Source organism: Alosa pseudoharengus, unplaced genomic scaffold (assembly GCF_046254945.1).
Source record: "Alosa pseudoharengus isolate Yale_2024_CS ecotype anadromous, Long Island Sound unplaced genomic scaffold, YU_APseudo_1.1 YU_APseudo_1.1_scf_10, whole genome shotgun sequence".
NCBI classification, from domain to species: Eukaryota; Metazoa; Chordata; class Actinopteri; order Clupeiformes; family Clupeidae; genus Alosa; species Alosa pseudoharengus.
The window spans coordinates 5,742,392-5,769,224 of record NW_027468565.1 but is presented as its reverse complement, the minus strand read 5'-3'; the positions used below and the strand labels follow the sequence as shown (position 1 = coordinate 5,769,224).

The 26,833-nt window shown below is 44.6% G+C and overlaps 1 protein-coding gene across 1 annotated transcript in view; it reads left to right on the top strand.

The window, feature by feature from the left end:
- The window catches only part of hydin (HYDIN axonemal central pair apparatus protein), a 101,127-nt gene that overhangs the window by 43,077 nt on the left and 31,217 nt on the right, over nt 1-26,833 (top strand). Inside the window, exons 24-47 of the mRNA XM_076272559.1 lie at nt 2,243-2,457; nt 2,572-2,781; nt 3,184-3,324; nt 3,574-3,748; nt 4,989-5,119; nt 6,121-6,251; nt 6,383-6,519; nt 6,719-6,846; nt 7,303-7,497; nt 8,524-8,673; nt 10,129-10,368; nt 10,674-10,803; nt 11,465-11,620; nt 11,778-11,945; nt 12,227-12,400; nt 12,775-12,974; nt 13,159-13,266; nt 18,552-18,735; nt 19,035-19,176; nt 19,710-19,878; nt 20,125-20,331; nt 20,437-20,853; nt 21,350-21,562; nt 26,629-26,825. Coding sequence (XP_076128674.1) covers nt 2,243-2,457; nt 2,572-2,781; nt 3,184-3,324; nt 3,574-3,748; nt 4,989-5,119; nt 6,121-6,251; nt 6,383-6,519; nt 6,719-6,846; nt 7,303-7,497; nt 8,524-8,673; nt 10,129-10,368; nt 10,674-10,803; nt 11,465-11,620; nt 11,778-11,945; nt 12,227-12,400; nt 12,775-12,974; nt 13,159-13,266; nt 18,552-18,735; nt 19,035-19,176; nt 19,710-19,878; nt 20,125-20,331; nt 20,437-20,853; nt 21,350-21,562; nt 26,629-26,825 — 4,318 coding nt within the window. The remainder of the gene's footprint in view (nt 1-2,242; nt 2,458-2,571; nt 2,782-3,183; nt 3,325-3,573; nt 3,749-4,988; nt 5,120-6,120; nt 6,252-6,382; nt 6,520-6,718; nt 6,847-7,302; nt 7,498-8,523; nt 8,674-10,128; nt 10,369-10,673; nt 10,804-11,464; nt 11,621-11,777; nt 11,946-12,226; nt 12,401-12,774; nt 12,975-13,158; nt 13,267-18,551; nt 18,736-19,034; nt 19,177-19,709; nt 19,879-20,124; nt 20,332-20,436; nt 20,854-21,349; nt 21,563-26,628; nt 26,826-26,833) is intronic.

The following is a 26,833-nucleotide window of genomic DNA, read 5'->3' as shown; positions in this document are numbered from 1 at the left end:
AGTCCCGGGCCAGCCTCCGCACATCATCAGCCATCTGGAAGTTGACAAACCCGCACTCCTAGGGCTGGACACAAAGCGCCATGCTGAGCCAGTCTCTCGGCGGGGAATCTCAGCTGTCGATGGCTGAGCGGCGTGGGCTAAGTTTTTACAGTGTTTAATTGTTCTCCAGCTCCTGCCATGTCCTGTCTCAGATAAATCAATAGCTCCCCACCCACACCCCGCCCCACTCCACCCCGCCCCACCCCACCCCACTCCCTGAGGCCGAAAGAGCAGGCAGGGAGAGATTAATCACTCAGACTCATCACCTGGACTGGCCCAGCCCCATTGTCCAATCAGACGATGACCTTTCACTATCAAGGCAGGATGGGAGGGTGAGGAGGAGTTCGAATTTTCACCATGCCAAGGTCTTAGTTCTGCTAATTAAATCCCTATCTGTAATTAAACCAGGGCTGATCTAAGTGCTTATTGCTGATTGGCCAGAGCTGTGGCTGACCTGAGCGGTAGCGGAACCTCCGGCTAACGGACAGGTTTACCGCCTCCAAGACAAGGCTCTTTTTTCTTAATGCACGGTTGATTGGGTGCTGATGAGTTTTACACACACACACACACCCTCCACACACACACACACACACACACACACACACACACACACATGCTAATCCCTCCTCCCACCCCACCCCATGCAGGTTTGCTGAGGGAGCGAGCCAGACTCGGACAGATCCGTCGGCAGGCGAGGAAACCCAGCACCGGCACCGGCCCCAGCATGAGCCACCTCACAAACGCCACAACAGCAGCCGGGTGGACTCAAACAGGTCTGCGTCAGCCGCGCACCTTCACTCTAGCCTGCACTTTACACCACTTACTGTCTCTGGAGGGCCGGCCAAGATGCCCCCAGATTAGAGATAAGAGCTCTCACTCTTAGACCAGGCCGCATTGTAACCTGTCACAAGAGGAGCATGGCAGAATCAAACAGAGTCATATGATACACATGCAAGATGGTGCCTCGCACAGCAACTTGAGCCGGGGGAAGGATTCTGTGCATGTACAGATTGGAGGCATCTCGGCTCGGATTGTCAGCATGTGTGCAGTTACTGTATGAAATCCTCATGGCAGTCGAGTCCCAGGAGAATCTCACTCGACTGGCTGCCTTTGAAAAAAGAAAAAAAAAGTAAAGAAAAACACTGCGGCAGTCTTCCTTCAGCACATTAAACAATGTAACGAGCCCCTACTGCACCGCCCCCCCCCTTCACCGCTGCTGTCAGTTTTGTTTAATTGAATTGTTTTCTCTTGGCTGTTGGGCGGTGGTGTCGGGAGACTAGTGCGATAAAATGAAAGCTCACTTTCGAAGACACAATAGAGTGAGTGCACACAAACACACATGAAATACACACATGACACACGCACAAGCTCAAATGAGAGTAGTGGGGCTGTTGGAGAAAAGCAGAACTCCAACCGGAGTGTGAATGAAGGGTGATAAGAGGAGGAGGAACTCTTTAGTGTGGTAGTGTAGCTGTGCTCCCCATGCCATCAGTACTGCTGGAGAGTACTAATTATCACTCCTAAAATGCTCTCTGTGATTGTGTGTCTGATGATGGTGGTGGTGGGGGGGGGGGGGGGGGTACTCTTCATCTTATTCCCCACACAACAGTGCCCCCTGCTGTCTCCTCGGCTGCACTGCAGGCCGGCCCTGCATAGTCCCTTGCCTTCATCGCTCACTGGGTGTCCATACCCCTGCATCAGAAAAAGTCTGTTTCCTTCTTTTTCTTATCCTTTCTTCCACTTTCTGTCCTTCTCTCTCTCTCTCTCTCTCTCTCTCTCCCTCTCACTCTCTCTGTCCTCCTCTGTTCTTGCGCCTGCTCGTGCCACTGTTCAATATAGAAGATTTCCCATGATGGCATTACATAATAAATGGCATCTTAATTATTGAACACTTTAATCTTTAATTAATAACCGCCTTGATGAAACCAAATTGGTTTTTCTGCTTGGTCCACCCCAAGGGAGAGGGAGGGAGAGACATGAAATGTAAAAGGCTATGAGATGATGCCCAGGAAATTAGATGGATTTACACGTGTATTGATTGAAAGGTCAAATGCATGTTTTATTCAAATAATAGTACTGTATTATCAATGCTAATTATCCAAAATGCATATTTGTATTCTTGTTGTTGGTACAATGAAGTGGTGTGGACATGATTATTTTTCATTGTATTGTAGGGAATTGGCCACTCCCAAACAGCACTTAGACAATGAGGATGATGAGGAGAAGAAAGACCCGGAGAATGAGACGAAGGAAGGGAGGGGCTCCCCCAAGGAGTGCGTCCCAGCCCCACCTAATGGGACCCCCACCAACACCCCCATCAGCTTCACCCATAGAAAACTGGTGCAGTTTGGACGTCACTCTCCCCAGTGGCCCTCCAAAACAACCCCTGGTGTTCAGCCCAACATTGGGGTGGAGGAGGTGCATGCATATGTTGTATTTATTTTAGACTCCTTTTGCTTCTTCTCCTTTGTCAGTTCAGTTATGTTATGCCCTGTTTGTTTGTTTGTTTGTTTACTTGTTTGCTCCGGGCAGGTGTTTGACATCTTGCCAATCTACGGGAAGCTCCAGCCTGGTGAGAGCCAGCCGGTGGCGTTGTCGTTCTTTGGCCATGCCAACATCAGCAGCCAGGTGCTGGCTCTGTGTGAGGTGGAGGGGGGTCCCACCTATGAGATCACACTCAAGGGTGAAGCCTCGCTAGTCACCTACACACTGGACACCACTGACATCAGCCTTGGCCCTCAGGTACAGCATGCCTGAGTGTCTTTCCTTTGTTTTATTGTCTTATGAATACCTGTTGGGCAACCATGTCATTAATTGTCATAACTGTTAAGACTGCCATTAACTGTCTTGAGTCTATATAGTTTCTACTCACTGTTTCAGAATATGGTCCGTTATGTGTCTACTGATTCTAATGGCATCAGAGTGGTAAAAAATATCTGCTTGGTACATAAACATGCAAGCTGCCCTGCCACACTCCCCAACTCACACTGACGTGGCAAGGACTCGTGTGATAGTTCTGGGACTTGGCTTGAGGCGCAGTACAGTTCAAAACGAAAGATCAAGCGTGTCCATAAAAAATGACACGATAAAGCGTGAGTGTGTGAGCAGCTCGTGTGTGTGTGTCGCCCTCTGGTCCCCCTGCAGCTGTTTGACCGCGTGGCCGAGGCGGAGATCGTGCTGAGGAACACGGGCCGCGTGGGCTTCGGCTTCAGCACACTGCCGCAGGAACAGGGCGGCATCCCCGACAATCCTCCGCCCGGGCAGCCTCTGGTCATCCCCAGCTCGGTGAGAGAGAAACTCATGGGACAGAGCTAAACAGAGACAGAAGAGCAGGATTTTGGGGGTTATGTTTTTTTGCGTGTGTTTTTTTTTTTCTTTCCCTACTTGCTGCTCATTCGTATGAGCGACAACATTGCACTCATCCCACATCAACACAAGCATAGCATTCATGATCTTCCAAGTTCTGCAAGAGCCAAGGAAGTTTATTAAAGGTCATCCACCAATTGCTGTTTTTCTGGGACTGTCTTTTTGAAGGGCCATATAGAGGCAAACACGGAGCAGAGAATCTCAGTCTATTACCTTCCTGGGGTCCCAGAGGTATTCCACAAGACGTTCCAGCTGCAGGTGGCTTTCTTCGAGCTGGAGACCATCAGCCTGCGCGGCGAAGGCATCTTTCCACGAGTGTGCCTGGACCTGCCCAGAGACCTGGGTAAGTGTGCGATTAATCACGCCCCCACACACACACACACACCCTCTCACCCCACTCCTCCTCACACCACCACCACCTTGCACTCCCGAGTCGCCACCTCGGCAGACTTGCTTACAAGTGCAATTAATCAGCGGGGTGTCTGTCCAGGCGCGAGGAGAGAGCCAGGGGAAGCAGGAGCTGCCCGCCAGAGAGCCCCAGCTCTTTAGTCTCGCGGACGGTGTGGTGAAAAGCATTAGGTGAGCAAATGGGCCTTTGAGCAGATGAGAAAACTTTGTCCGCCACTGATGAGATATTGATCTGCAGGGCATGCCTGGTGTGCTCACTGCTTGCCAGTAGTAAAGAGTGAACCCCTCCCCTGTCTTTCACGCTGGGGATATACATTTACCGGTCAGGTCAATAGCAGCCGTCCTAAATTGGCGCATAGTGACGCCTGTTATGGACTTCAGTATCTTTGTGTTGCTTTGCTGTTTTGCTGTTTTATTGCAGGAGGTATTCATGCGTGAGACACAGGCAGACCCATAATCTGCATGAGGAGAGTATTTCAATGAGTCACCAGGCTCTCTAATGCATCTCATCTCTTTTTTGTGTTCTCCAAATGTTGGCAAAGTCCCCCATTCACTCCCCTCACTCAAAAATGGAAAAATGCATAATGTACAGTATGACCCCCTTGGGTCATACATTCTAGACTTCAGACATGGATGTGATGGTGGTGGTGGTGGGTAGCATCTACAACACTGACGGAGAACTTTGGAGACATACTCCTCCTTCCCCCCTCCCCAAATAATGCACACTAATTATGAACATATGAAAGAATGTGTTCCATCCCAGAACCCCCTGAATGTTTTATATACTTTCTGCTTTCTTTTTGACAAAAAAATAACTATTTGAATAAAATGCATGTGTGTATTGCACAGATGCATGTGTGTGGTGTTGAAATAAACGTGCCAATGAAATGCTTCACTTGCACTAGCATGTTGGAGCTTGCTTGTGTGTGCAAAAGCTTCATCAATCAGTGATTTAAAAAGAAAAAAAACAAGTCCCATGATGGAACTGGAATCGATTCCACAATTGATGGGCTGACACAGCAGCCCTGTTGAAGACTCGACAGAACTCGTCTTAATCAGGCCAGCGCTCACTGATCCATCTGAGGGTGAAAAAAGAGAAACTTCACATGAATCTCTCTTTCTCTCTCTCTCTCTCTCTCTCTCTCTCTCTCTCTCTCTCTCTCTCTCTCCTCCAGACGAGCTGAAGTATGGGCCTCTGCTAAAGGTGGCCAGGGAGAACGTGGAGAACGAGAAGCCCAGGGACGAGCTCCTTAGTCAGCCTCCCACTGTGGACAGAGCTCTGCCTGAGGAGGACTGCTGCCCTACTGTAAGTCTCAGAGACAATGTGCACACAATAAGAGTGGGGCGCATGAGGTCCTTCCCCAGAAAATAAATGATGAAATGATCTTAAATGGGGCATATTTAAAGACTTTATGGTCAACCAGTCACAGCCTCAGTATGCAAATTCAAACTGCAGTCCTTTATGACTTCTTAAGGGTACTGAACCAATCCTGATTACTTGGGAACAATCTCCATAAGATGCAGACATGCCTGCTCACTGTCAGCTGTAGCAGGTAGTAGCAGGTGTGTGGAGAGGGGGCGGGGCCGAAAAGAGAAAGGTGTAAAGTTACATTTTTTTTTTCATGAGAAAAAACTTTTGCGTATTTATTTTTGTGGAACAGAGAAGAGTTTTTAGGGGTGTAATAAACTGCTGTTTATATGAATGATTCAGATATTCAAAATGTGGGTGGCACAAAACCACCTACATGTAGCTAGTACACCGCCACTGCTCAGAAGATATGCTGTAGGAGGGGGAGAGTTGCTTCTTGACTTGTTCCTCTGGAAGACCTGAAACTCTACTGTGCAGCTTGGTCTGAGTATGATTGGAATGGACTATTCTCAGGGCTCAGGGGTTCATTCTGAACAGCAGGGTTTTCTAATTGAAGCTATGGGATGAGTCCTTCAGAAGAACCAAATTGTTCTGTCAGTGCCATTGTCCCACAGATGTTACACAAACATGGCTGTGTGTGCACTTCTTAATTTCCTCTTGAGTTCTTCAAAAAAGTATTAGCTTCTACATATAATATTGCATATATAATATAATGCCCCTTGTTAGTAGGCTTTAGCTTTGGCTCTGCACTGAAAAGTTCACAGCCAATAACGGCGTGTGAAGTATATGAGGAAACCTGCCTTAGAGAAGACCATGAAGACGACCTGAAGAGCTGCTGAAGGGCTTTGGTTGTGCCTTCTCCCAAAAAGTTTATGAGAGCATTCCCACAGCAGCTGCTATCTCTGTCACCTTCTCTCTCTGTTTCTGTGTGTCTGCAGTATGACGCCTTGCTACAGATGGAGGTGGAGAGGCTACTGGTGAAGGAGAATGCCGTCTCCATGGAGACCACACCCGTGGAGGGGAGCGACGGATGTGGATCGGGCTGCAGAAAGAGGAGAAAGCTGAGCAAGTGAGAGTGTTATAAATAACTCATATGATAATAATGCATACAGTACACAGTACACAGTTGCACTCTTTCTGACTGTACCTCAGTGACCCGCCATCTGTAGAGTCACTACAGGTGTTATTGTTTTCCCTCAGGTTTACACTGCCAGACTACATACTGGACTTTGGCTATGTGATCCATGGTAAGGTCCTCAACCACATAGTCAAAGTGACCAACACAGGGCCATGCCAGGTCTCATTCAAGGCTGATCGTCGGCTTCTTGCTGGAACAGGTTTGTCTAAGACAGCTTACAGCTCTTTGTCGTTTTTGTATCTATGGCAAAGATTATAGTAATGTTGGTGTTGACCAACAGTGAATGTTTATTCGTCTTTAAAACATCAAACACTTAGACATTGTTTGGTTTGGAGTTTTCATCATAGCTGTAGTTATTGCAGCGCTTGATTCTGTTTGTTCTGCCTGTCTGTCTGCAGGGTTCAGCACAGAGTTGGACAAAGTCAAGAACCTGCCCTACTGTGAGACTGAAACATTTGAGGTGAAGTTTGATCCACGTGGAGCAAACCTGGATTTGGGCCAGGTTAATACAGTTATGCCCATTCAGGTGAGATACTTCTACTATAGAAAACAGTCAAACAAACCTACTTGCTTGTGCTTTGATTTTTAAAAACTATTTATGCCTTTTAAACGGATGTTTTACAGGACAGTGCAGCAGATAAGTGGCATACAGTACAAAGGCAATTTTGCCATAAAACTGTTACAATATTGAATTAGTATACTTTTCTATCAATTATGCCTGAAGAATCAACAAAATATGAATGGTTTTGGTTTAAACAAAATATGAATGAAAATATTTCAAGTGAAATTTGAGTTTAATTCTTTATTTTTCAAGACTTCCTCCTCCAGACTCTCAGATTGACCATTGTCAGAGTTTGGACGTGCTCATTTGATGTCAGTGGCCCTTAGCTGTCAGGATCCATCTGGTTTTCTCCCTTAACGAGACGCTCTCTGTCCCTCAGTCCTCTCTGACCACCTGTGCTGTGCTCCGTGTGATTGACAGGTGGCAGGGGGCCCGCTAGTGCAGGTGCGCCTGCACGCCGTGGTCACCATGCCCTCCCTCAACGTCTCCACGGAAACGCTGATGTTCGACAGCATCCAGTGCGGTCTGTGCCAGCTGCTCACGCTGCAGCTGCACAACCAGGAGCTCGTGCCGTGTGAGTGGAACATCACAGAGGAGGAACGCCCCAAGAAAAAGGTCCAGTCTCACATCAATGCGCTATGGACTTTTTTCCATCCCTGTTCATCTACACTGGACAAAGCATCAATGCATAGCCAGAAACTTGTTCTGACAGTGTTTGTACATCCAAGCTTTGATATATGATACATTAGCAATGAAGACAAAACACCCGTAGTAATTTGAGAAAGTGATAGTAGAGTGGAGGTGACCCCTTATTATTGTCAGTGCAAGTGAACAGAAGAGCCTCTCCCCTCATTAGAGCTTCGTAATGAATTATGAATGAAACCTGGATATTGGAGGTATTAGCCACAGGGCAGCAGTGGCTTCATTTCTCCTTTTGTCACTTTGTCTCTGCTGGGTAATTTTAGACGGCTGCTTTATGGTAGACACGCAGAGCAGCAGGCTGGGAGAGCTTCAGCAAAGAAGCACTTGTGACAAAATTTCTCCCAGCATTTACTGTAAAGGGACACCAGGCAACGTTTTCGTGTTAATTAATCATCTTCGTAAGTCGGTATATGGTTAAATGACTCATTACGGGGCGAATGAAGGCTTTCTCGCCCGCCCCTACTGCCTGTAGAAAGAATATCCCACTTGCAAGTTCGGTGCATCCTACCCGCCGACCGAAGCAGGATCAGTTTACAGCACAGAGGCAGGCTGAAAAAAACAGATGCCCAAACGAAACCCTAGAGATTGTTGCAAACGTGTGTATAATGGCAGAGCCGGCGAAGAAGCAGCGAAAACCCTTGACGGAAGACGCAAAGAAAAGGAAAAGAGCTTTAGACCGAGCGAGGGGGAGTTTCGTAGAGAAAAAGCATCAGGCTTGCCTGGTGTCCCTTTAAAGATGGATAGACTCTGTCTTTGTAGCACAGAAGTTCCTTCTTAGTTTTGCACATTTTTTAATTGTAGTAATGCAGTATATTTGAATAATTAAATTGCATCTCTGAGAATTGATTTGATTAAGAAATTATGTGTTGAAATATGTTAATCATGTTCAAATTTGGACACTGCTGTTTATGCTGGCTGTTTCATTTGCCCTGTATTTAGATTGACAAGCATATCCCCCTGCATCTGAGGAAAAAATTACGACTTGAGTATCGCCACCCGCCGGTGGTGTTTGAAGTGCTACCCTCTTCAGGTGTGCTGTTGCCAGGAGACAGGCTGAATGTTCAGGTCAAGTTCAGCCCAGCAGAGGGGGTGAGCACTGCAGCAAATCTCCACAGGCTCTGGTCAAAGAAATGCAATGTTTAATTCTAATCAACATTAAACTGTTTAAGAACACAACAAACCATAGTGCTGCACACATACTGTATATAGATGATGATTAATTCAACTAATGTGACGAAATATGTATGAAGTTTAAAAGAAAAAACATGTATGATATAACACAGCAATATTTGCCAACAACTTTAAAATGACTGATGACTCTAGTCAGCTTTTCATTGTCACCATTTTCCTATTTTATGGACCTGTGTTCATCAATCTGTGAACTGAATTACTGTGAAGTGTCCTTTATGTGGGAAATATACAGCAGGCTATATTGTGGGTGGTGGGCAGGAGACAGATGCTCTCTTCACAGTGTCGCCCTACCTGGCAGGTGAACACATGAACACTGAACAGCTGCCTAATTGAATTCAGTTTCTCATGTACAGTGTATATTCAAGATAGTTATATAATCTTCTCTCTCAAGGGAGGAAATGGGAGACACCGATGTCTGCTCCAAACACTTCAGGTGTTGAGATTTATCTGAGGTTTCTTTTTTCGGCAAGGAGAAACATCCTCACAAAAAAGAGAGAGAGAGAGAGAGAATGGCAGACTCCCCCCATGAAATGCTAAATGATTTAATTTGGGAGATAAAGCACAGCACACGCTGACACTGGTGGTGTATATCTTAATGTACATCTCCACCTGCGTCCACAACATTTCTGGCTGTTATCGGCTCCCATCCAGAAGGAGCAGGGAGCAGGCCTGGGAGAAATGAGTCCTGAGAGGCATAGAGAAGGGAGCCGGCTCTCAGAGGCCCTTATCTTCCAGGAGGGATTTAGGCTAGCACATAAATGTGCACACACATACGCTTACACACTCCATCACTCTCTCCATCCCTCATTTCTCCCTCTTACTTTCTCTCTCTCTCTTTCTTTCTCTCTCATTTTCTCTCTCTCTCTTGCTCTCTCTCATTTTCTCTCTCTCTCTTGCTCTCTCTCTCATTTTCTCTCTCTCTCTTGCTCTCTCTCTCTCTCTCTGTATAAAAAATACACCCGCACACACACACTCACATTCACATACTCAGCTAAAAAAAAAAAAAATCACCAACTAACACTTTACATGGATTAAGTCTTTCTCAGACTTTTTAAAGTAATTAACCTGGAGGAGCTGAGTAAGAGATTCCACTGTAGATTAATACGTTTCATAAAGTACATGCAGTATACTTAACGAAATATAAGAGCATGGGGAAAACAAACATGGTTGGAGAAAAATAGCTTGTTCTGTAGCAGAGTTTGTTCTGCTGGGCTATGTACCAGATAAGCTTTATAGATGAGTAAGTTTTTCTGTAGACTGTAGAAAAAAGAGGATCAGAGCATAAACAAAATCTCTCCACCTCCCTCCATCTCCCCCAACTAACTCCGCTGTGTTGCTCTTGGTGGCCTTTAGAGGGCGTACAGCCAGAATCTGGTGCTGAGTGTGGCCCAGAGCACCCAGCGCATCCTGCTGCAGGCCCAGGGGAAGGGCGAGGAGCCCCAGCTGGAGTTCTCCACCTCCGTGCTGGACATGGGTCCCGTGCTGCCCCACAGCGCAGGCGAGGAGATTGAGGTGCTCGTACGGAATCCCTGCCCGTTCCCCGTCGAGTTCTACTCGCTGGAGTTTGACAAGCAGTACCTGGAGGAGGAGAGGGTGAGGCTCGCCATGGATTTTGTATAAGGTCACCTGTGAAGTCATTATGTATTCATTGTTACTACGGTATGTAAATATTACTATCATCATTTGATCGTAATATTTTAAAGTAAATTGAAATAGTTCTGAAAATACAATTCTCAGTCACCTGAGTAGCAGGACTATTCTGAGTTGCATAAGTTGCTTATACATTACTAGGACTACTCACTGTTTTTTTCAGCCTACTTTGGTGTTTATGGTGCCTGTGCAAGTACAACTTAGTTCTTGGTGAAAGCCCCGGCTGACTGTAGGGTTACCTTCCTCAGGTGCTGCGCGTGCTGAAGGGCTACGATGCCCAGAATGTCCTGCTGCTGCCCCCTCGTGCCCCGGGGGAGGGTCTCCCCCCAGAGCTGCTGGAGCACTACAAGGAGCTCCACGCCCATGAGTCCCACGCAGGTAAAGCAGCAAGCCCCCTCACCTGGCCATGACACCTAACAGGGTTCAGATATCATCAGAGGTGTCTTTGGAACCACTACCATGCACTGGCTAATACTGTACTGTATGTGGCCCCATCCCACAACCCAGTGACTTAACCTGAGGTGTGTTCAATTGCTTGGACATAGGTGAACGTTTGTAAACGTTTTCTGATTAATGTGAGTTCTCCGCAAAGAGTTTGCGAGCATACTGGGAGCTGGATGTTGAAATAGAATGTTTAAATAAAATTGCTCAAATTGAACTGCTCAGAGAACGTATGCTGAATTTGAATGCACCTATGATTCTTAATGTTCACAAAGATTGCTGTGCTTCATTAGTAGAATACTGTGTACTTACTGGGATAGAGCTCTAAGCTGAAAGCTAACATTTTCCCTCTAAAGCTCTTGTTCTTCTCTAAAGGATGACATCAAGCTGAGGACAGAAACTGTAGCTAAGGTCTATTTAATACAGTACCACAGATGGTACAATGTGAGCTGGGTTGACAGTAGCTGGTTTGCATTACATTTTTTGTGGATATTTGAGCAACACAGAGATATTATGTCAAAATGGTTGTTTCTTCACCCAAGTTTCTTTAGTTCACCTAGAGAGGCCAGTGTTTGACTCCTCCTGCTCTGATCTGCAGACTTAAAGGCTGGCTCTCCTAAAAATGTGGAGAGTCCGGAGGAGGAGAGGGGAGGATCAGCGGGCCTTGAGGAGAACCAGGCTGACCTCCCAAACATAGAGCGACATCTGGAGAATGACAAGGAGGTCATGGCTATTGGCTTGAAGGAGATTGCAAGTAAAGGTAGACTATATAAACCACTAATATGGTTTCACCTGCCCCAGACAACTGTTTTGTTTTTCTTTGTTATTATCAAACAAAGCCAAACTAACAAACCAAACAAATGCCAGACATCTATCATTACTGGGTTTGAATTCATCGTTTTGTTCTTCAGAAGCTGTGAAAGATGACAGTCGGTCAAGCAGTAGTGTCGGCGAGCTGGAGACAAACCCAGTGTCCATGGCCATTGCCCGGCATCTGGGCATAGACCTGACCCCAGACGGACATGCCGCTAGAAACCGCCGAGGAATCACAATCATCGTTCATGGAGCTCCACTCTCTGGTACTGCACAGAGTTCCTCCCAGAGGCTATGGGGGTTTCAACTCACTCCTCGGAAGCTTTTAAAAAAGTGTTATTACTGACTGACTATTTAGTCAGTACTAAACTATTATTAAATACTATACTGTAATTGCCCAGAGATATGCTTTAAGTAACTGTGAATAGCTGTACAGTATGTAACATAAAGTTAATCAAGTTCTGTTTTTGTACATGTGTACGTGTGTACGTGTGTGTGAACTACTCATTTGCTGTGAGTGTGTGATGCAGTCCTGTGTTGTGTGCAGGTAAGACGGCGACGGCAGTGGCTCTGGCCCGGCACTACGGCGCAGCGTGCCTCTCTCTGGACGCTGTGCTGCTGGAGGCCATGGCATCAGGGGCCACGCCAGCGGCCATGCAAGCCAGAGAGCTTTGCGCCAGGGCCGCCCAGGAGCACTACCAGAGGAAGGCAGAGGAGATGGGTCAGTCGCACCTCCTAGACTGTTTGTGTGCGTGCGTGCGTGCGTGTGTGTGTGCGTTGTGTGTGTGTGTGCATTGTGTGTCTACTATGATGGGGAAGATATGTCCACCACCCTAATGCTAATTACTGATTGTTAATAGATTGCTCTTGCTTGTAATATATGAATGAGTTTTACACATCTATGTGATCTATGTGTGTTGGGAGTTTGGACGTTACTGTAGGTAGTTTCCCAGTGTTGTAATGAAACGTCCACTACTGAGTGTGTTTGAGTGTCTGTTTAATATGGATTGCTATTTGTGTGTGTGCAGTGGACTGTATAATTGTTTTGTGTGTGTGTGTGTGTGTGTGTGTGTGTGTGTGTGTGTGTGAATACAGCCCAGGCCGCTGCAGATACGCAGTCTCCCACAGCTCAGGCTTCAGGTGTGCTTAGCGTGGAGGCTGTTGCCAAACACACGGGAGAGAGCATGGAGCCAAAGGCCCAGGCCTCCTCCATCTCCACCCGCCAGAAAGCCACCACCACGGGGGGGAAGAGGACGGAGCGAGTGGACACCTCCCCAACAACAGCCAACTCCCAGGTACACACTCAGTGCAAGCGCCATAGAGGTTCAAAATGGCAAATACTGAAGCACATTTGACAGAGCTAAAGAAGGAAAAAGGACTTGAAAATGTATGAAAAGAAGAACATGTGTGTGTGTGTGTGTGTGTGTGTGTGTCTGTGTGTGTGTGTGTGTGTGTGTGTCTGTGTGTGTCTGTGTGCAGGTCGAACATATCCACCGTCCCCTGATTTTCAGTGTGAGTCAGCTGGACCTCATGAGCTGCCTGCTCCCTGAAGAGGTGCTGGTGGACATCCTCGCAGAGAGACTCCAGGTGAGCACTTTAGGTTTATTCCAGATGCGTTTGCATGGAACAGTTATGCGTACGTGTCTTGTGTCTTTGATTGTGCTCTCTGCATCTGTTGTAGCAAGTGTCTAGTCTCGGCACACTGTTTACTATGAGAAACTCTCACAGCACAGCAGCATGATTTACATGTATTCATTTTACACTGATTCATATGGAGTGGGATAGCTGTCAAAATATTCGTGTCCATAGATTTGATACACGTGCGTATTTGTCTGTAGTTGTGCATAAAATAATTATTTGTGAATTCTCAAATGAGTCCAGTCGTGCATAAAATATATTGTGTGTATTTTATCCATCAGAATACGGATGGAAAAAAAATATGAATTCAAAATTACAAGTACGAAATCAAACTTTACAGTTAGGCTTTCTTTGGTACGAGTACGACTTCGCACAAGTGACTCAACTGTCAAAATACGTCATCGCCGCATTCACAGGCATTACTTGTTGAGAAAAGAAACATAGATCGAGATCAAGACTGCGCATGCGCTGAGACGAATCCGGCGGGGGCAGTGCCATTACTGCGGGTTAGAGGGTGACAATTTTTCGGGACTCCCGCGGGTCACGGTATTCCCGCGGGTTTCCCGCAGTACGGGAGTAAATTTCACTGTTGGTAACGTGATTGGGACGGGACAGGAAATAATAAACGGGAGCTGGCGGGAAGCCAGAGATTATTAACTTAAAAAATGACGCTGCAATGCAGTGAGTGCGCCCAAAGACGTGAGGCATTTCGTTTTAGAAAAGAGAACCAATTACAACCCACAATACGTTTGTTGTTGATTGGTAGCCTATCAGAGCAAGACAAGCAGCTGCCCTGTTCACAATCAATCAGCTTCAGCGATAGGCCCTAAGGCAAAATGGATGCAAAGAAACAGTTACAGGCGAAAGTATCAGCAAAGGACAACTCTATTCAATTGCACGAGCTGTCCGGGAAAGCGATTCTCGTTGAGTTTAATGTGTCATGCAATGTTGGGGCATGACACCTTGACGATCGCATTCCTCAATATATTTATCGCATAACCCTGGCGGAACACAAAAAATTGTTTTGTTTACTCATAGCAACGTTGCTATGCTTCGCTGGTTTAACGTGATGAGAACGGTGCAAACTTAACTGATGGGATGAGATCTAACTATGAAATGATTTAAGCATAGCCTACAGCAAAGTACTGTAAAATATGTAATTTTAATATAGCCCAAAATGATCGGCTATTAAAGAAAAGTTAGACAAGGCTTTCTGCCCTACCAAAATGTATGGTCACCGCACGCTACTGTAGCCTAACAGTCGGATAACTTTAGACATCAACATAGGGAGCGGGACGGGATTCGGGAGTCTTTCTCTCGGGATTTTGCGGGACAGAATTTTTTTGGGGGGGCTGTCACGTGATCGGGATATGACGGGAGTATTTGTGCGGGCTCGGGATGGGACGGGAGTGAAAATTGCTTCCCGTGTCACCCTCTACTGCGGGTTAGGCACGTCGGCGCTAACGTTTGTGATAGCTGATAGCTACCTGTGGAGTTCAACAAATCGTCTTTTCCCCCCTTCGTTTATTGTCTTACGATGTCGGGAAGAACCTGTTGTGTGTTCGGGTGTTACAACAGCAGTGGGAAAATACAGATATGGAACAAAAATATATAAGTTCCCCCGCCGTTATTACACAGCCTGCCCCTGTGTAACACCATACATAAGCACTACACAGATTCCCAGGGCGAGCCGAAGACCAAGCTGTTCGTCAGAAGTGGATTGTGAACATCAACCGAAAGGACAAACATATCACGGTAAGTTTTGTTTAACAGTATTAATCTTAAATCTTGCCAGTTGCCACAATGACTAGCATGCTGTTGTCTAGTCTTGCATGGCGATACTTTAACGCTATCTATTGGTGTGTTAAGACATGGCACCAAATATTTGACGTAGAAGCAAAACTGTAAAGTAAGTGTGTGCTAGGAACTTCGGTAGTCGCCAGAATAATTATCTCCATCAACTAAATGGCACTATTGAAAAATGATTGGCTTTAACTACTAACGTTAGGGCAGCCATGGTGGCCATCAAATCAACATGATTGGCATTACAAACAGAAAACGTATGATGGAGTTCGGGGGCAGGCGACATTATGCTAGTTGCAAGATTGCTTTCCTTCTTTGGTAACGTTAACCATGAAAACATCAGTCATTTGGAAAGATCTTATTGCGTTTTCCTCCGATTCAGTATTGTAATAAACAGTTTTTGGGTAGCACTCACATTTAAAACTCACTTGGATATTTGATGTAGATGTTGTGCAAAATGTTCATGATTGTTTTTGGGTTAAATTTGTTGCTGTGCTGAGTTATAGTCTACATGTAAGTCAATGTCCTTTTCTATTTGTATTTTATCAGGGGTCAATGTCATCTCCCAAACCTCAATGGCACCTCCCAAAAGAAGATGGCATCCAGTGTCCAGATACTGCAGACCACAACTACAGTTTTAAGTCAACAAAAGACTGTGACACAAACTGATCATTGTAGGCCTATGATTTGGATGACAAAGACTCAAAATTTACACAGGCTTGGGCATGGACAGTTTTTGGCAATTTTTGTACGCCATTATGGCTTTTCACTCACAACTAAGGACCATCAAGTTAGCTGTCCCTGAACAACTGTTGCTTGTTCTAATGAAGCTCCGTCTATACTTCCACACAGGGATTTGTTGATAAATCTATACTTACCTTTTGAATTACTACTGTTTCGTGTGTCTTTTTTGCACATACTTCCACACAGGGATTTATTGATTAATCTATGCCTACCTTTTGAACCACTACTTTTTAGTGTACCTTTTTGGCCCTTATATCCACACAGAGAATTATATTTATATTTGAATCATTAGTTTAAATTTGAGCCATTACTGTTGATATCCTGTCTAAATATTTTCCACAGAGACTGACCTGGTCCAGTCTATTTGACCTCGGCCTAGTAGCATATTTGAACCTTTTTGTACATATGGCCGATACAAACTTTTCTCATCTGTCGTCCCTCGTTGGTGGAACGCACTACCTGTTCCTACTAGAGCAGGGACATCCCTCGACATCTTCAAAAATGTCTGAAAACCCAGGTCTTCAGAGATCATCTCCTCTCATAGCACTACTACAGACAATTGCACTCATTGATGCACTTATTGTGTTTTTTTTTTTTATTGTTAGAATTGCTCTTAAAAGCTTTAAATGTTGCAAGTCGCTTTGGCTAAAAAGCGTCAGCCAAATGTAATGTAATGTAATTGTAGTAATAATAATATAACAACAATTGGTATGTGTGATACATGTATTGTATAAATTAAATGAAGTGTCAAGTTCAAATAAACTGTAATTAATACATCAACAACTGTTCTTTATTCCATTGTGCACAAGTTCCAAGCACATGTGTCCTCTTGTGAGGGCTGAAGACATCTTTTGGGAGGTGCTCTTCCAGATGACATTGACCCCTGATAAAATACAAATATAGAGAAAAGGACATTGACTTACATGTAGACTATAACTCAGCACAACAACAAATTTAACCCAAAAATAAACATCTACATTAAATATCCAAGTGATTTTTAAATGTGAGTGCTACCCAAAAACTGTTTATTACAATACTGAATCGGAGGAAAACGCACTAAGATCTTTCCAAATGACTGATGTTTTCATGGTTAGCCTAACGTTACCAAAGAAGGAAAGCAATCTTGCAACTAGCATAGTGTCGCCTGCCCCCGAACTCCATACGTTTTCTGTTTGTAATGCCAAATCATGTTGATTTGATGGCCACCATGGCTGCCCTAACGTTAGTAGTTAAAGCGAATAATGTTTCAATAGTGCCATTTAGTTGATGGAGATAATTATTCTGGCGACTACCGAAGTTCCTAGCACACACTTACTTTACAGTTTTGCTTCTACGTCAAATATTTGGTGCCATGTCTTAACACACCAATAGATAGCGTTAAAGTATCGCCATGCAAGACTAGACAACAGCATGCTAGTCATTGTGGCAACTGGCAAGATTTAAGATTAATACTGTTAAACAAAACTTACCGTGATATGTTTGTCCTTTCGGTTGATGTTCACAATCCACTTCTGACGAACAGCTTGGTCTTCGGCTCGCCCTGGGAATCTGTGTAGTGCTTATGTATGGTGTTACACAGGGGCAGGCTGTGTAATAAGGGGCAGGCTGTGTAATAACGGCGGGGGAACTTATATATTTTTGTTCCATATCTGTATTTTCCCACTGCTGTTGTAACAGCCGAACACACAACAGGTTCTTCCCGACATCGTAAGACAATAAACGAAGGGGGGAAAAGACGATTTGTTCAACTCCACAGGTAGCTATCAGCTATCACAAACGTTAGCGCCGACGTGCCTAACCCGCAGTAATGGCACTGCCCCCGCCGGATTCGTCTCAGCGCATGCGCAGTCTTGATCTCGATCTATGTTTCTTTTCTCAACAAGTAATGCCTGTGAATGCGGCGATGACGTATTTTGACAGTTGAGTCACTTGTGCGAAGTCGTACTCATACCAAAGAAAGCCAACCTTAAAGTTTGATTTCGTACTTGTAATTTTTGAATTCATATTTTTTTTCCATCCGTATTCTGATGGATAAAATACACACAATATATTTTATGCACGACTGGACTCATTCGAGAATTCACAAATATTTATTTTATGCACAACTACAGACAAATACGCACGTGTATCAAATCTATGGACACGAATATTTTGACAGCTATCCCCCTCCATAGATTCATTTAGCAGACACTTTTCATCCAAAGTGACTTACAGTATAAGATGACTTCCATGTGTCGATCCACAATGTGTCTTGCTCAAGGACACAACGGTGGAAGCCAGGAACTGAACCCACAACTTTTCAGGCTACTGCATGCTAGCCCAGCTCCTTAACTACGACACTACAGTACCACCCCCCACATGATATGACAGCACCATGAAGCATACAAACGCCACAGCATACGTTTTTTGCTGTTTATTATCCCCACTGAAAAAAAAAAAAAAAAACTCAGTGATTTCAATAGCCTTCAATTTGTGGTAAATTGTTAATGAATCAATATGGATTTTTCTCCTGCAGCACACAGTTTGGGAAACACTAGAGACTAGAAGAACAGAGAGGCCTTTAAATGCATTCTGAGGAGTTTTAGGCCATTTATTGTGATCTGTTCTTTCACTTCCTCAAGCTGTGGTGTAGTAAGGCCCTCTATAATGAAACCTACTCTCTTCTTGTCTGGCTTCCACTGGCCCAGCTAAGTGACTGTCTCCGGGGAGTGGTGATTGATGGACTCGACACTCTTTACTGTCGCTCGCCGAGCTGCATGTTGCATGCTGTCCTCAAGGCCTTGAACAACCGACGCTTCATCTACATGGTGAACCTCTCGAACAACTTCCAGAACTACACGGCCAAGGAGAAGGCACAGAGAGAGGTGGAGGGTAAGACAGAGAAGGGCCATAATCATATAGTATACAGTAATGAATCCTCATTTTACCTGTTAAAGTTACCTCTAACAGTTGAACTGAGTGTAACAAAGAGTGACAAAGATAAACAGTGACTTATGGCTTTGAACGATGATTGAACGAAGGTTGTCCATCATTGTCTAAAACGTTATAATTTGTTTCATTGAAGAGGAACCCTATGTAGATTATACAGGCCTAGGGCCTTCTTCCTTTATGTGTTGTAGACCTACTAACACAGTTGGCAGCTGAACTAGATGCTCTCTCTCTCTCCTCAGAGGCTAAGCAGCGTGAGGAGGAGGAGAAGGCGAAGTTGCGACTTCAGGAGATGGATGAGGAGGAGTATGATGCCCTGACAGAGGAAGAGAAAGAGGACTTTGACCGCCAGCGGCTGCAGATGGTGCGGGAGCGCAAGCGCAGGTGTGTGGGATGTCACCATGATGCATATCCCATCTCTGCCGCGCCGCATTGATTAAAGGTCTCTTTGAAGTGGCACAGCAGAGCAGGCTTGTTAAAGGTTCTCTGGATTACTTAAGCTTTCCGGTACATGATTCTCTGATAGCTATCTGGAAAATACACATTTTGAGAAATCCTTTTTTGGAGACTGCTGGGCTAACGGCCGTACCTGCGCACCAAAAATGTCACCAATTATGTACACCAGACAATGGCATAAAGGGGATACATCTAGTGCCCATCCAGGGATGGGGGGCATTTTTTAAAGGGAGGCATTTTTCAGCCTCTCGTACTTAATAATTTACATTGTTTGTTTTATATATGTGCTCCCAGATTCAAACAGTTGAGGTTTTTAATGTCCTCCATGCCAATTAGGACAGTAACCTTTCGACTCTTGACCTTGACCATGACCTCTTGATTCCTGACAGTCCAGTGTGTGTCATTAAATAAGTGGTCTGCCCTGTGCATACCATAAGGCTGCGCTGCTGTCATCCATGCAGGGAACGGGAGCGGATGGCGCGAGAGCAGGAGGAAAGGAGGCTACAGGAGGAGCTGGAACGACAGAGAGAGGAGGAGGAGATGAGAAAGAAAGGCAAAAAAGGAAAGAAAGATCCATCCACATTCAAAGAGGATGCTGCTGGGAAGAAGAGCCAGCTTGGCTGGAAACAGGTCAGTGTCAGAGGCAAGCACACCGCCAAGAGGTGCACTTCTAGTCAAATTGGTGTTCGTTGTCTACAAAAACTAAATGTCATAGTTGTATCCAGTTGCATTTAAAAATGTTCCTTATGAACCGGAAGAATACTTTTAAATAGGAATTCTGTAGTATTTTTAAACAGTAGGTTATTTCAGTTGTTAAAGTCAAATAGATTTCTTGGTAATTAGAAAAGAAGATTATTTGTTTGTTATTTTTTCCAGTCTTCATCTGCGCTTCGCTCAGAGACAAGGCTGGAAGGCTCCAAAGACAGCCGAAGAATGTCCTTCTGCCAGGAAGGCAAAGATGTGACCCCAGCCCTGGGCGAGGGCAGCAAAGAGGCCGAGGAGAAGAAGAAGAAGAACAAAGAGACCAAAGCAGCAGGGCAGGAGGACATTCCGTCTTCCAACGAAGAGTTGGATGGAGAAGTGGTCAGTTCAGATTGGTCAGATTGATAAGTTCAAAAATCAGATATCTTGTGTGGTACCATTGTGTAATAATAACTGTTCTGACCCTATCTGTGCCACTCTGTCCAGTTGAGCCAAAGCGAAAAGCAGCTCCAGCAACGCTTCCAGATGTACGAGCACAGCCAAGCACACCTGTGCCACGTCCTGCACTTCTGGGACCGTGCCCAGGGCCTGCTGCTGCGGCCCTTCAACTCCGAGGAGGACGTCGACGAACAGCCGGGCCCTGAGCGGCAAGCTGTGTCCGGCAAGAAAACCAAGAAGGAACGCGAGAAGGAGCGCCACGAGAAGGACCGGCTCAAGGCGGACAGTGAGGTCAAGTCCATCTCGCCGGACCCCAGCCGGATGCCACTGATGGGAGATCCCTCCGAGCTGCTGGAGAGGGAGGGAGTGGCAGATGCCGTTCCCCACATTGTCATCCCTGTGTCCGGGAGAGGGCACTCCGTCGCCACAGAGGTCCTGCCACAGAGACTGCCCTCCCTCGATGAGGTACAAGCTTCTTATACCCATCATCACTAGGCATGTGCTCTATGCACTGTCTGCATATATACAGTACCATGCACATTAAAGTAGAACTCTACTAAAGTACTCCTTAAAAACTAATCCAAAGTGCTGGAAGGTGCTGAAATATACATAAATGGATTATGGTGTACATGAGAAGCTACAGTATGTCCTCCTTGTCCAAAAGTTGTAATTTTTGTATCGTATATAATGACAAATATTATAATGCCGGTGCAGTGTGTATGTAAACAGTCCACCGAGACTATTTACACATTTTCATATACTGTAGCTGGATTGTGTTTGTTGATATTATGAGCAAAATAGTGAGTCTAAATTATATTCACAGTGGGGCTTGATATTTGTTGAATTTGATGATGACATTATTGTTTCCAACATCAACATGTCAGCTGTTTCTGGACAGATGTGCTCAGTCCTGTACTATTCAGAGTGGACTCTCATACCAGCCCCTCACATCTTCCCCCAGGTGCTGGACGGTTTGGGTCTGGGCCCCAAAGGCCCCCCCATCCCTCCGCCCAGCGTCTTCTCCGTGGTGCCCTACCCCAGCAGGCGCTCAGAGCCCAGCCTGCAGTGCCTCCCCGACTGCTTCACCTTCCTCCGGCTCCTCTCCCCCGAGGACCTGGCCGAGGAGAAGAAAGAGGCCGAGCTGGAGGCAGAGCTGCAGGCAGCGCTGTTGAAGGTGACTACACCGTTTCATCTCAGTAGGGTTTTTTCTAGATGATTTCAACTGTGCTGTTTTCTTTGTAAGAAATTGGAGGATTCAATAGAATAATAATAATTCAATCAACAATGCAGTTGCTTCACAAGATATGTAACATCAGCAGTGAGTGTAGAGAGCCTGCCTTTAAAGCAACTGCATTGTTGAATGAATTATTAGTCCAAAAACAGTCCAAAAACTGTCAATGGAAAAAAAATCAGATTAGATTAGATTACCGGTACATATCCGAATGTATCCAGACCGGTACATATCCAAATGTTTCCAAATGAATTCCAAATTATGCTGGGTTATATATAATGTCAAGTCAAGTCAAGTCAAGTTTATTTATATAGCGCATTTCATACACAGAGGTCATTCAATGTGCTTTACATAAACAAAACCAAACAATAATAACAAATAAAAGCATAGAAGGGCAATATAGTTAAAGAATAGTTAAAAGGTAAAGATCATAATGAAAAGAAAACATAAAACACAAGGTAAAATCATTTAAAAATAAAGAATAATTAGTAAGCAAAAACAAAGGCAAAAGTAGTAAAAAAAGTAATAAAAGACAAGGTAGAATAATTATCAAGGCAGATTCAGAATTTGTAACTCGGCACAGTTAGCAGAAAGCATCTGAGAACAGTTTGGTCTTAAGTCTAGATTTAAAACTGGCTACAGTTGGGGCCTTTTTGATGTCATCCGAAAGTTGGTTTCACAGCTGAGCCGCATAGCAGCTAAAAGCTGCTTCACCATGTTTAGTTCTAACTGTAGGTTTTACTAGCAGGTTTTTCACCTGGGACCTGACGACGAGACGAGAAGGTGTGTACTGCTGAAGCATGTCTGACAAGTATTTAGGTCCTGCTCCATTTACTGATTTATAAACAAGCAATAGTGCTTTAAAGTCAATTCTGTGACTTACTGGAAGCCAGTGCAAGGACTTAAGAATTGGAGTAATGTGGTCAGTTCTTTTAGTTTTTGTTAGAATCCTAGCTGCTGCATTTTGTATCACCTGAAGCTGTTTAATAGTCTTTTTAGGAAGGCCTGTGAACAGTCCATTACATTAATCAACCCTGCTGGAGATAAATGCATGAATGAGTTTTTCTAAGTCATGTTTTGACATCAGCCCTCTGAGTTTGGCAATATTTTTGAGGTGGTAAAAAGCTGATTTAGTTATCGCTTTCATGTGGCTGTTGAAATTTAGATCACTGTCAATTAATACACCTAGATTTTTAACAGTATCCTTTGCCTTCAACCCTTTTGTGTCAAGGAGAGTGATAACCTTTCCTCCTTTTTACCAAATATAATTTTGAGACATCCAGGTGTTGATTTGTTCTATACACTGACACATAGATTCAAGAGGACCATAGTCGTTTGGTGATAGAGCTAAGTAAATTTGTGTGTCATCTGCATAGCTATGATATGAAATCAAATTATTTTGAATGATTTGTCCAAGTGGGAGCATATAGAGGTTGAATAATAGTGGCCCCAAGATCGACCCCTGGGGAACACCACAGATCAAGGACGTTGGTGTTGAGGTACAGTTTCCGATGGCAACAAAGAAGCTCCTTTCTTGTAGATATGATTTTAGCCAGCTGATAACTATGCCTGTAAATCCAACCCAGTGTTCTAGTCTGTGTAGTAAAATATTGTGATCAACAGTGTCAAATGCTGCACTAAGGTCCAGTAGCACTAGGACTGATGTTTTACCTGAATCTGTGTTGAGGCGTATGCCATTGGAAACTTTAATGAGAGCTGTTTCAGTGCTGTGATTTGCCCGAAAACCAGACTGAAAGTAATCAAAATACCCATTTGATGTTAGGAAGGTGGTTAATTGATTAAAGACTACTTTTTCAATAATTTTGCCAATAAAAGGTAGATTGGATATGGGCCTGTAATTGTTTAGCATGGAGGCATCCAGGTTATTCCTCTTGAGAAGTGGCTTTACAACAGCTGTTTTCAGTGACTTAGGAAAAGTGGCAGACAGCAGTGATACATTTACAATTTGAAGGACATCCGCCGCTATGAGGTGAAAAACAGTTTTGAAGAAATTGTTAGGCAGAGTGTCTAAGACACATGTGGAAGAGCTGAGATTCTGTACCGTTTTTTCAAGTGTTTCGTAGTCTATCAAGCTGAACTCTGACATCAAGTTTAGTTTCCCTCTGTTTGTTGCTGGAAGTTCAGGTTGTTGAATTTGTAATTGAGCAGATATGTTGAGTCTGATTTTGTCAATTTTACCTTTAAAAAAAGATGAAAACTCATTGCATTTATTAGTTGAGAGAAGTTCAGGCGCTAATTGTGAGGGGGGATTTGTTAACTTATCAACAGTTGAAAATAGAATATGAGTGTTATTTGAACTTCTATTGATAATGTTAGAAAAGAAAGACTTGCTTTGCATATTTCAGAGTTATATGTGCGGAGCATCTCTTTATGGATTTCATAGTGGATCTGAAGTTTGTATTTACGCCATTTTCTTTCAGTCTTCCTACACTCTCTTTTTAGAAGTTTAACTGCTGGATTTTGCCTCCATGGTGCTTTCTGTTTGTCCTTAACTTTCTTGAATTGTAATGGAGCAATGTCATCCATAATGTTTGCCATTTTTGCATTAAAGTGATCAAATAAGTGTAAGAGTCTGACAGTTGACTTGACTTTAGTGAAAGTGCTTGCTCAAAGAGAGCACTTGTCTGATCATTTATGATTCTCCATTTTACCATCATAGCTGTGTTTTGAGTGTGTGGGGACATAGACACATCAAAGAACACGCAGAAATTATCAGATAAGGCCAGGTCTTTAACAGCTGTAGAGACATCGAGACCCTTTGTGATAACAAGGTCGAGGGTATGGCCGAGAGAGTGTGTTGGCCCCTGTACATGCTGTGTTAGGGAGAAAGTATCGATTAGTGCAATGAATTCCTTGGCATAATTGTTTTCAGGATTATCCACATGCAAGTTTAGATCCCCTGATATAATAAGACAGTCAAACTCTATGCAAACAACTGATAGCAGTTCACCTAGCTCTTCAAGAAAAACTTTAGCTGAATCTTTTGGAGGCCTTTAAATTGTCAGTAATAAAATCTGAGGAGAAGACTTAATGCATGCACACAGATATTCAAATGAAGTAAAGTCACCGAATGACGACTGATTGCACTGAAAAGACGTCTTGAAAATTAACCTCTTTTATTTGCTCTGGTAGCAAACTGAAATTTGGGGGAGCTGATTCGATGAGAGTAGTAGCACTGTTTGCTTGATCTAACCATGTCTCAGTTAAAAACCTTAAAAAATCAAGGTTGTGTGTGCAAATTAGATCATAAATTAAGAATGATTTGTTTGAAAGAGATCTGATATTTAGGAGTGTTAGTTTTGCTGTAAGTGTTGGGGAAATATGATCCATGGGGGAAATCTGAGGTTGATGTGGTACGGGTAGGAGATTGGACTGGTTTACCCTATAAGCTCGATGCATTTGTGTTCTATTTCTTGTCAATACAGGAATAGAGAATGTCATGGGCTTACTGGGTCCCGGCATGTTCTCAAAACTACTGTCAGTACCATTTATATTGCAGGGACCCTGAGAATATCATTCAATACAGTCATCATATAATTGTCCCCTGCTGCTGCCATCTGTATTTTCCACTGCACATTCCATGCTATATGCCGGCTGAGAAAATGAACTAAGAGGTTGCTGCTGCTTAAGAGATCCTTCTAAACGGGGAGGGGGAGGGCGAGGGGGTGGAGGTGCCCTTCGCTTCTTTGGTGCTAATGATCTTGGGCTAGTAAAACTCTGCATGGCTACTGGTAGCAGTCTCTCCATTCTTGCAGGGAACATCATGTGCTTGGGTGGGGATGGTGATGGGTATTCAGGGGATCCTGTGGAGTTTGAGTGGGTGGTGGGATGACGGGGTGGGGATGGTGATGGGAGATTAGGGGGGTTTGTGTGGCCTGGGGAGTTTGATTGGGTGGGGACGTGATTGGGTGTGGGTGGTGATGGGAAATCAAGGAGGTTGGGGTTGAAAATTGTTCCAGAGTCTCCATCTGCCTGCTGAGGTTCTGGGAAGTTTGTTGCAGACGCTCCGCTTTCAGCATGTATTCCAGTAGTGTATTCCATGTTGTTGTGTCTTTGTGGTGACAAGGAGTCGACGGAGGTGGGGAGGGGTATTGGTACTGGTGTTAAAACATGACCCTTCCTTTCTGATAGCCTCTCAGCAGCTTTGATAGGTGCTATCTCCTCATGCTCATCACATCCATTTGTTTGCTGAGATTCCAGGGAGTTTGACGCCAGTGATTGATTTTGAGTCATTTTAGCAGCACCCATCTTATCTTGTCCAGTGGACATGGCTTGGCATTGTTGAGCTGGTTGTTTATGTTTCTCCAAGGTCTGCATTTCAGTGGAGGCTAGCGGGTGGTTACCAGAGGGCCCCACAGCAGTGGGGGTTGGGCATATCTCTGTTTCAGCCTGTGCAGAGTGTTTTGGTTTAGCTGAGTTGTTGATGTCATCCGCTTGTTCCGTCTGTATGGCCACTGAGCGCTTATCAGAGGCTCGGCTCAAGGTTGGCAGAAAAAATGTTGGGTGCAGGAGAGAGAGGTGATAGTATTCGGTTAAGATCTTGGCCCCAGTCCAACTCAGCTCTGTGCTATTTGGTCTGAAGTATTCCCTGCGATTCCAAAAAAGGTTAAAATTGTCAATAAAATTCATCCCAACTGAAAAGCATGTTTTTGCGAGCCAGTTGTTTAAACTGAATAGTCTGGAAAATACAAAGCTTCCCTCTGCTGGGAGTGGGCCACTAATGAAAATTTGTATTCCTAGCTCATATAGGGCCGAGAAAAGTAATGTATAAGAAGGTCCATATTATTCAAATGACTAAACAAAAGTCTGGGGTTAATGTCTAGAAATAGTGCACTTTGAGATCAAAGTCTACTTCTAAAGAACAGTAGGGTGAGGGTGTGAGAGAAATGTACCACATGAGCAAGACAACCATGTGCATTTAATCACTGAACAGTCATTTTTAGCCTCTCCATAAGCCTGTGGGTCCTCTATTTCGTCTGTCTTAGGAGGAAGCGGCATCGCCAGCCAAAGGCAAATCCAAGAAGGTTGAGCAAAGCAAGGAAAACCTGAAGGAAAAGCGTCGGCCTGCCTCTAAGAAAGGCCCAAAGACCTCTGATTCTCACACAGCCTCACTGGACATCATCACCCCACTCTATGATGTCGAGCATAGCAACCAACCAGGGGAAGGCCAGCAGGACCTCCAAAGGTGCTTGG